Source organism: Echinops telfairi, unplaced genomic scaffold (assembly GCF_000313985.2).
Source record: "Echinops telfairi isolate 266 unplaced genomic scaffold, ASM31398v2 ScPeMD7_24;HRSCAF=84, whole genome shotgun sequence".
Lineage (NCBI taxonomy): Eukaryota > Metazoa > Chordata > Mammalia > Afrosoricida > Tenrecidae > Echinops > Echinops telfairi.
Genome location: NW_022103921.1, coordinates 2,627,874 through 2,638,861, shown reverse-complemented (window position 1 = coordinate 2,638,861; position 10,988 = coordinate 2,627,874). Strand labels below are relative to the sequence as shown.

Here is a 10,988-nt window from a genome sequence, read left to right as displayed (position 1 = left end):
AACAGAAAAGTGGGTGAAGGGAGACATCGGACAGTGCAGATATGACAAAATAATAATTTATAAATTGTCAAGGGCGCATAAGGGAGGGGGGAGCAGGGAAGGAGGGGGAAACGTGAGGAGCTGATGCCAGTGGCTTAAGTGGAGAGCAAATGTTTTGAGAATGATGAAGGCAATGAAGCATTAATGTGCTTTACCCAATATGTATGGATTGTGATGAGAGTTGTATGAGTCCCTAATAAAATGATGTTTTTAAAAAGAGCGTAAAAGTATTCTGGAAATAAAAATGTAACAATATTTTTAAAACTAATCAATGGTAAAAGAATCAAGATAAAGAGAAAACCATAACTGAAGCAAAATCCCTTAACTTTCTATTCTACACCTGTGTGATAATACTCAAACATGACTAATTATTTCATTTTCCTGATAAAAAGTATTAGACTTGATTTTTGGGAAATGAATGGTTGGAATAATTTCTATTAAAGCATCTCTTAAAATTTAATGTTTAGAGTTATAAACACATTTAAGTATTCACACTCAACCACTACCAGCAAAAACAATAAACACAGTCAATGTATACACATAAATACATGCATTAACAGTTAAATATAGCTATCACCTACCTGTTTTCTTATAAATTGCTAATTCTTGTACAGTTTCCAAAAACTGCCAAAATTTCTCATTACTTTCTTCTGCCAGAAATTCACTATTTAAAAAAAAAAAGGAAAATAATCAGTCAGCAAATGGAAATGAAAAGTGATCTAGATCCTATAAATTATACCTTAGAACCAAATTATATTTTATGGTAAAAACAAAAACTCATCAACACTAACATAAAATTACTGATGTGCATACGTTAGAGGTTTCAAAAAGTTCATGGAATAATGATATATTAGAAGATAATGTATTTTCCCCATGAATTTGGGAAGCCCATACAACTATAAAGAGAAAACAAACTCATCACTTATTTGAGCTAGTTCACCTAAAGTGCAGCATGTAGTTACATCAATAAGATTGCAGGAAATGTTGCTTTTGGCTCTTTCTCACTATCAACAAAAACTTAAAAATAGGTCATTTATTTCACTACATGAAATACCACTGAGAAGCATAATTTGATGGTAATAGAGAATAATGCTATTTTAAAAAATAAGTTATGGCATATACTTAATTGACATATACTTCACACATCATATTAAGATCTGTGCAATCATCACCACAGTCAACTTCCTTCTCACACTCATTGGTGTTGTTGAGAATGCTATATTAAGGTAAATGTAAAAAAAGACTCCTTTCATGAAGCTAAATTGGTTTTATGCACATTTTAAGTCACATTATCAAGTAGGTTTTTTGGTCGTTTGCATAGATTTTATTATTTGAAGGATTAAAGATCCTAATTATTTAGAAAACAGGAAATTAGTATATTACACAGGGCTCTGGTCATTTAAAATCTTTAAAAATAATAAACTAGAAAAAAGCTTATTTAGTCCTGTACAGAGTGCTATAAGTAAAGTTAACTAGTTAAACTAACTTCTGCCAAAAAACTCAAACCTGTTGCATGTGGTTGATGATACTGTCAGATGCCTTCAAATCAGCTCTAAATGACAGTGATGCCATGTGCAACAGAACAAATGCTGCTGGGTCCCGTGCCATCCTCAAATTACTGCCACATTTGAGCCCATTGTTGCAGCCATTGGATCAATCGACTTTAATGAGGGTCTTCCTCACTGTCACTGGCTCTCTACTTCACCAAGCATGATGTATTCCTGACACTGGTCCCGCCTGATAACATGTCCAAAGTATGTGAGATGATGTTTTGACATTCTGGCTTCTCAGGAGGATTCTGGCTGTACTTCTGCCAAGACAGATGCGCTTGTTCTCCTGGCAGCCCATGGTCTGTTTGATATTCTTCACTAACACAATGATTCCAAGGTGCTATTAATTCTTCATCAAGGAGACAAAGTCTGGAGATTCTAGTCTTCTGACAAGCATAAGAATTTCCACTACTCCTTTGGATTTCCAAGGCTGTAAATACGAGAGCAGAAAACCTCATCTTCTTCCACAGAGCGACTGGTGGGCTCAAACGTCTAACCTTGTGGTTAATAGCCCAATACATTATTCACTACCCCACCAGGGATCCTGTTTATACAATAAGGAACATTAAAAAAAAAAACAACTCTTGCTACTAATGGTGTCCCACCCAACAGTAGAAGCGGGAAAAGAAGGAAGGTAAAAACTGTATATTGCAGAAGAAGTTATGGAAAACGTTTATAGAATGTGACGTAGAAATGTTGCCAGTTGCCTCTGTGCTGACTCAGAGCCACGCTATGTGGGCCAGCATAGATCCTCCATAGGGTTTCCCGTTGCTGATTTTCTGAAATAGAGGGCCAGACTTTCTTCAGCGGTACCTCTGGGTGGACTCCAATATCAATCTCTGGGTTACCAGCTGAGCACATTAACCGCTTGGAGTAACCAAGAGCTCTGCCAAAGTCCAGGGATATTACAAAACAAGAACAGGGCAAGATATGACAAAATACCCATTTATAAACTATCAAGGGCTCATGCGGGAGGTGGGAGCGGGGAGGGAGGGGAAAAATGAGGACCTAAACGTCGGGAGTTTAAATGGAGAGAAAATGTTTTGAGAAATGATGTACAAATGCGCTTTACACAATTGATGTGTGTATGGATTGGGATAACAGTTGTATGAGCCCCTAATAAAATGTTAAAAAAGAAAAAAAATAAAATAAAATAAAATCACTGGGAAAAAAAAAATTAAATTAAAAATGCCAAAAAAAAAAGGGAACAACATTTAAAACTCAAAGACTAAACCAGTGGTTTTCAACCTTCCTAAGGCCGCGATCCTTGCTATGGTGACCACCCCCCCAACCATAAAATTATTTCTGTTGCTACTTCATAACTATAATTTTGCTACTGTTATGAATCAGGTGACCCCGTGAAAGGGTTGTTCAACCCCCAAAGGGGTGGCGACCCACAGGCTGAGAACCGCTGGACTAAACCAAAACAAACTCATCGCCATCAGCCAATGCTAACTCAGAGACCCTATACGACAGGATACAATTGCCCCATTGAGTTTCAGAGACTGTAAATGGGAGTAGAAAGCTTCTTCTTTCTCCCTAGGAGCAGCTGGGGGTTTTGAACCACTGACCTTGAAGATCACATTCCAACACATAACCACTATGCTACCAAGCAGCCAAACTTATTTACATAGTGCATAAGTCTAAGTACTAGAATGTACACACTAAAGATCATTCAAAATGACTGCCTTAAGAAAGAATATGCTTAAACTTATACTACTAGTCTGGGCAGTTTTTCAACTTTCATATAATTGCATTCAAGAAAATCTGACAGTAACTCATTAATCTCAGAGGAGGAAAGACCTTTGAGAGATCATCTGTACTCATTTTCTACCTTCCAAAAACATGTGTTACCTTTGGTCAATTTGGCTCCAAATCAGTGCTCCTCAACATAATTTACTCCAAAAGGGAAAACACTTCTATTAACAATTCAAAAAATTTTCTTAAGTTATGACAGCAATTATAAGTGGAATTCCAAAAATGTTCTCAACCATATCAACACAAATGGAATAAGCACACATTAGCTGTATCAGTTATAGTATATGAGGGAGTTTCAAGGTTTCGGGAAAAATTCTATTATCTTTTAATGCCATACCCCATAAACTTTTCGAAGCCTCCTACTTTGGGCAGACAACATTCAGCCTTATTCGCCTATAATCATCCCCAACAAATATTGCAGGAGTTCCTGGATAGGACTAGCCCAAAGGTTAGAGATTCTAATCCACCCAAAGGTGGCTCGGATGAAAGGACTGGCAATCGGCTTCTGAAAGAGCACAGCCCTGGACATTACAGAACACAGTTAAGACTCTGAAACACACGGGGCTCCCATAGTCAGAAGTGACTCCATAGCAACGACCCTTTTTGCCATTATTCCCAGATTGTACATTTCCTTGGGGAGAGGATAAAACGCACTCATCTTCGATTCCTTCAAGTACCCATCTTTGAGTCGTGCTCACAATACTCTAGGCACTCATTTTTTTCACACTAACCTGAAAAAGATACACCTACGCACATACATATGAAGAGGCTTTAAAAAGTTCATGGAGGGTTGGAGAAAGGGGGATCCCAGGCTGGGGCTTTGGGCTTCAGGGTTCCCAGATTCGTCGCTTTGTGGGTCTCTCCTAACCCCCCTCCATTGTTTCCTTTCCATACAGTGGTGCCTTCTCCAGAGACTCCTTGTACCTCTTCAGCTCAAAGGACTCGGTGACTGTTGCAGCTGTGCCTGTAGAATTGACCTCAGAAGAATGGGCACTGCTGGATGTTTCTCAGAAGCAACTCTATAAAGATGTGATGGAGGAGACTGTCACAAACCTAGCCACAGTAGAAAACCTACCCAACTGAAGATGTAATGGTAAGATTCTTGAAGTGATACAAATGCCTCCACATTACAATGAATCTGTGAATTTTGTGGCAGCATAAATTAGCAGGATAGCAACTAGAATCCACTTTTGAAGTCTTTGATACCTGATCCCATCGACGCCTCGTGATCACACAGGCTCGTGTGCTTCTTCCACGTGGACTGTTGCTTCTCAGCTAGATGGCCGCTTATTTGTCTTTGAACCTTTAAGAATCCAAATGTTGTATCTTTTGATGGCCAGGCACCATCAACTTTCTTCACCACATTTGCTGTGCACCCATTTTGTCTTCAGCAATCATGTTGGTTAAAAAATATTTGCAGTGACATCCAAGAGCAGATATAAGGATAATACTATTGATGAGATCTCCAGTCAAATTTCAATCCTTCTTGCATTTAAAAAGACCAGTACAAATATATCCCATGGAATGTCTTCAGTATGGAAAATCATCCAAGGATCTTTCTTCACTAGGGATTTCATACTCAATTCAATTCTGACCAGTTTAGGAAACGTGGAAAAAAATATATAGTCCAGTAGAAATTCTAACAGGAAAGAAATGCTGTGACTATAAAGAAGGTGGTAAAACCTTTGTAGATTGTTCACCACTGAGATCACACTGTCCAGTGGAGCCAAGTCTTATGAATGTAAGCACTGTGGAAAACGCAGCACAGCAAAGCCTTGTGAATCTATGGAATGTAGCAAAGCTTTTCTTAGACCTTCAAATTTCCCTAGACACATGACTGGCTCACAGTGGAGAGAGGCCTTATGAATGTAATGAATGTAAGAAAGCTTTTACACATTCTGCTAGCCTCAATCAACATGAGACTTCACAGTGGGGGCCTTATGAATGTTAAGAAAAGTGAGAGAACTTTTACTTGATCCTTACATCTCATGCAGCATATGAGAATTCACAGTGGAGAGAGGCCTTATGAATGTAAGGAATGTGAGAGACCTTCTCCTCAATCCTCTCACCTCATTCAACATATGAAACTTCACAGTTGACAGACACCTTATGTTAGGAAAGTTGGAGAACTTTTACTCAGTTCACGAGCCGCAAACAACATGAGAATTCACAGTGGAGAGAAAACTTTAAGGAATGTGGGAAGTAATTTAGCCACTCCTCACATAGCATTAAACATGTAAGAATGGAGGGAGGACTTATGAATGTAAGGAATTTGGAGACAGGTAGAGTAAATCCTCAAATATCACTGTGACTATGAGACCCACAGTGTAGAGAAACCTAAGGAATTATAAAAAAGCTATATAACTCTTCAATGGTGTACTACATTCCTTAATTTCCACTCAATTTTCTGATAGTAAATTTCATTTTACTACTTCATCAATATATAGGAATTTTGAAATGTTCTTTCCACTATTTTCTAAAAATTTTAATAAAGATATTAACAATTCTTTAAAAAAAAGATCATGGGAATCTTCCATTATCTTTTACTTCTATTTCTCCATGACTCTTGAAGCCCCTTCCTATATCTTATCTCCAACATAGATTACATCTTATGTTGTTTTTGTTAGGTACTGTTAAGTCAGTTCCAACACATAGCTACCCTATGCGCCAACAGAGACACTGTCCAATCCGAGGTCATCCGCACGTTGGTTGCTATGGCTGAGCTTTTGTTACAGCTGTCTCAGTCCATCTCATTGGGGGTCTTCCTCTTTTCTTTGACGCTCTAGGAAGCACAATGCCTTCCTCCCGGACCTTGTCCCTTCTGGTAACATGTCCACAGTACGTGAAATGAAGTTTTGTTCTCCTCATTTCTAAGGAACATCTCACTGTAGTTCTTTCAAGACAGATCAATCAGTTTTATGGGTAATCCATGGTTTACTTGATATTCTTAATTCAAAGCTATCAGTCTTTCTGTGGTCTTATTCTTTGTTTAGCTTTCTCCTGCACACTGAAAATACCATGGATTGAGTCAAGCACACCTGAAAGTCTCCAAAATTACATCTTTGCTTTGTAACGTTTTCAGAATGTATTTTGCAATAGATTGCGCAAGTGCAGTTAAGTGGTATGACTTCCTTACCGCCAATCTCCACTGGTTGTGGATACAAGTTAAAATGCTCTACAACATTATTTTCTCTGTTCATTATGGATGTTTATTGGTCCAGTTGTGCTTTTGTTTTATGTTGAGGTATAAATATACCTAGTAGTATTGAGTTGACACCAATTCATTGTCGATTCCAACTCAGAGTTGATTCTAACTCACAAATACTATTGAGGGTTTCCAAGACTGTAAATCTTGATGTGAGCAGCTAGTTTCATCATTCTCCCAGAGTGGCTGGTAGGTCTCAACCACTGACTTTGTGGCTAATAGTCTAATGCTCACCCAACAGCGCCACACAAAATAATTCCCATGAATGTTTTAAATTTTTTTTAAAAGTGAGTTTGTCAAACAAAGAGCTATTACTTTTCTTAAGTTCCTATTTCCCAAGCTCCTTCTATCTGCCCATTGATGGTCAAAATGTCCTCTTCCACACTTATTCCCCTCAAAATCATTGATTTTCCTAAATTTTGTTAAGAGGAAAGTGACCAAACTGAAAGTGAGCAGAATAATAAAGTCTGGTGGAAAAAAGAGCAATGGCTGAATAAACTACAGCTTTTAGCATGCTGTAATGTCACACAGAAGAAATGGATTTATTGCAGCACAGACCACAGACTAACAGGTACAACGTACAGTAAGATCTTAGTTTGTCATCTGCTAAAAATGTAGATTGGTTCATAACAAAAAAACACCGAATCATCCAAATAAATGCTAGAGTCACAAGTACACAGCAGAGGTAAATATGATAGTGGCTAGAAGTAAACACTGGCTTACAAAAGTTTCGTCCAACGCATCAACATTTCACGAGCACTTATTCTTGTGTACTACAAGGGCCTTTTCCCAATTAAGTTCACATTCACAAATTTTGGAATTTAGGGTGTAAAAATATCTTTTTACGTAGCCCCCATTAAGCCCAATAGAAGTGACTCAAAAAAGAAAGTAAAAGAGTTGTTTCCCAGTTGATTCCATTTCATAGCAACTGTAGTGAAGTAAAATCAATTACGTACTTATGGTTCTTCTATCCATTTCTCTGCAACTCCCACCAGAGGTTGGTATCATGAAAATAAGGTGTAAAGGGTGTTAGACTGGGTTAACTAGAGAAACAAACCCAGGGATAGCCATATATATATGTGAGAGAGCTTTATATCAAAGAACAATTGTATATTGAGTAAATACCCCAGCCCAGCGCAGATCAAGTCCGTAAGTCCGTTATAAGCTCATGTTGGATACTAGTCCATATATTCTTTAGATTCATGCAGCACTTGCAATGATGCCAAATGCAGGAAGATCACAGGCCGGTAGATAAAAAGTCTTGTGGATCCATCTCCAGGGCTCTGGCTGCCATCAGTGTGGCTCCATGTGTCTTGGCAACAGGAAGGTGAACAGAGAGAGTGTGTGTGCTGCCTCCAGGGAAGAAGAGAGGAAGGTCCCAGAATCCTCATGAAACGGCACACCCACAAGTAGGTGTCATCACACTGTGACCTGACTGACAGGCTAGACTCCACCCCTTCACTCTTAATACCCTCAAGTTAATGAGATTATGTAACTAGCACAAGAAGACTCTAACTCAGGGATTGGATCGGTTTTGTCATTCCTCTGAGAAGAGCCATCTCAGAAACAGGTACAACCTATAAAGAAAGAACAGCTACCAGTGGAGCATGTGCAATATCCCTGTAGCAGCAAGACCACAAAACAGAACAAGGGAGCCACACTGAGGTACAGCAAAGTTTGTGAGACCATGAGATGATGTGGCAAAGTGGAAGGCAGGCTTCTTGGCCCACAGAGTCAGAGACCAAAGGGACTCTGTGACCAAGGGATTGAGGATGAGAGAGACAATTGGCTGCTGGGTAAGAAGCAGCATTGCTGAGAACCAGCCATTGTGTCTTTAATGCTTTCTGGTCCTGGCTGTGGCAACCTGTTAACTCCCCTAATAAGGCTAATTGTTGAGTACTGTCGGCAGGTGCTGTGTGGCCATTGCTACTGATTATCAAAGCCAGCTGAGTAGTGGGAGAGCTGGTGTCAGAACAGGTGGAAGGTGAGAGCATGTCTGGCCTCTGGCCTCTGGCCTCTGGCCTCTGCCCCGGGTGCAGTCAGCTGTGGGCTGGTGTAGCGTTGGATTCTCTCCTCCCTACTGAAGCCAGCAGAAGTCAGATGTGACACCCCCACCCCCGGTCTCCTGGCAATCCTTTAGGGTAGAGCAGAACTGCCCCATAGTGTTTCTGGGGCTGTGGAAGCAAATGGACACATCTCTGACCGACAAGTTTGAACCACCAATTGTACTAAGGGAACCCCAACCAAACCCTCAGCCGTCAAGTGATGCCGACCCATAGGGACATTATATAGGGTTTTAGCTAGAGTTTCTGAGGAGGCTGTAAATCTTAATGAGAGAAGGTGGTCTCATCTTTCGCCTGATGAGCAGCTTGGGGGCGGAGTGGGACACAGCTTGCACTACCACTCTCAAGTTGACCGCTAACCGGACTCCTGTACGACAAGTGAAGTTGATGAATTGAAATAGGGCTGCATAATGGAGAACTTCCAGGGACATCCTAAGGAGCGCAGTTCTAAGACTCATGATGCAAGTAGAAACCAGTTCTGTAACCATCAGAGCATGGCTGGAAGTAAGTAAGAAAGAGTAATTTGGGACTAAGCATAGAATCAAGGAGCCCTAGTGGTGTAGTGGGTTATATAAGCTTAGCAGTTTGAAATCACAAGTCGCTCGGCAGGAGAAAGATGAAGCTTTCTGGACCTCCCATAGCCTTGAAAAGCCACCGGCAGTTCTACTCTGTGCCAGGGTTGCTATGAGCCAGACTCACCTGGTCCCAGGGTTGCTATGAGCCAGACTCACCTGGTCCCAGGGTTGCTATGAGCCAGACTCACCTTGATGGCAGTTAGTGTAGCATGAAATCAGATCCATACAAACTCTGGGAGAATGTGGGGGCAGAGTAAGCTTAAGAATGGGACACATTTTAGCTAGAATCATTTTTTAAACATACACATTGGACTGCTGACCACAAGGTGAGCAGTTTAAAACCACCAGCAGCTCCAAGGGAGAAAGATGAGACTTTCTACTCCCATTGCAGTCGCAGAAACACACAGGGGCAGTTTTACTGGTCTTGAGAGGGTCTCTGAGTCTGAACCCACTGATGGCAGTGTTTGTTTGTTTTTGAGTTATTTAATATCTGCAATGTAGCCTGAGGGATGGTCTCCTTTTAGGCTCATAAGCTGCTGCTTTGGTGAATTTACAAAAGTAGCCGGAATTAAAACCTTATTATGGCTAGCACAGCATTTTCTAATTCATTTTAATGACTGGAATACTAACGGGCAAAATTCATGCGCTACAAGTTCTGTTCCTGCAGAGTACATAATATCTCACGATCTAAGTCCACTGGAAGAGATATGGGGGTAGGGAGGGGGTTGAAAATAAATACATTAAATTAATAAAAATGTGTGAATGGGTAGAAAGGAGGAACCAATTACAAGGATCTACATATAACCTCCTCCCTGGGGGACAGACAACAGAAAAGTGGGTGCAGGGAGACGTTGGACAGTGTAAGATACGACAAAATAATAATTTATAAAGTATCGAGTATTCATGAGGGAGGGGGGAGGGTAGAGAGAGGGGGGAAAATGAGGAGCTGATGCCAGAGGCTTACGTGGAGAGCAAATGTTTTGAGAATCATGTGGGTAACCAATGTACAAATGTGCTTTTTATATAATTGACGTATGTATGGATTGTGATGAGTTGTATGAGCCCCCCAATAAAATGATTTTTTTTTAATGTGTGAGTAGGGACGCTGTTGCAAGCCTATAAAGTGGGAGTATGTTGTCCTATGAAACTAGGTGTCCCCATGGAGAAGACACCTGTCTCCGTGTGTCCAGAGCAGTGGAACTGAAGAGGTTGAGCAAGGAGGCCCTTAGTGAGCTTCGCGGGGTAGAAACTGGGGTAAACTGAGACCTCAACTGGCAGGGTGGGCTTCCAACTCAAATCCCTATGCTACTTCCAGGGTTAATTTCTTCCCAAATAGGACTGTCAACCATCAACTGAAAATGTGTGTGCGTTGAAAGCTACACTCCTCCCCTTTTGGAAATTTTCTTCTTTTTTCATCATTTTATTAGGGGCTCATACAACTCCTATCACAATCCACACATACATCAATTGTGTAAAGCACAGGTGTACATTCCTTGCCGTCATCGTGGACCTTTTCATTATTAAAGTAATTAAAACTAACGGAATAACGCCAGGGCAGCGGAGCTTTCCAAAAACGTGGCAAGCCACAGTTGCCAGGCTCCGCACAGAGGGGACAGTGGTCGCGAGAGAGTGCTGCAAAGTCAACCAGAAGCAGAGGATCAGAGAAGCAGCGGAGGAGCGGACAGGAGGTGATGCTGGAAGGGTCCCTGGAGAGGGCGGCTGGAAAAGCGGGGCAGTTCGTGAGAGCTGGTTAAACAGGGGCAGCGAGCACCTGCCCCCCTCCCCACCCCAGCCCCCT

At 40.9% G+C, this 10,988-nt stretch overlaps 1 protein-coding gene across 1 annotated transcript in view; it reads right to left on the bottom strand.

Annotated features, from left to right (window-relative positions):
* Positions 1 to 10,988, bottom strand: part of UGGT2 (UDP-glucose glycoprotein glucosyltransferase 2) — a 264,346-nt gene that overhangs the window by 252,895 nt on the left and 463 nt on the right. The window contains exons 2-3 of the mRNA XM_045289053.1: positions 10,731 to 10,909; positions 621 to 703 (exon numbers count right to left, since the gene is read on the bottom strand). Coding sequence (XP_045144988.1) covers positions 621 to 703; positions 10,731 to 10,909 — 262 coding nt within the window. The remainder of the gene's footprint in view (positions 1 to 620; positions 704 to 10,730; positions 10,910 to 10,988) is intronic.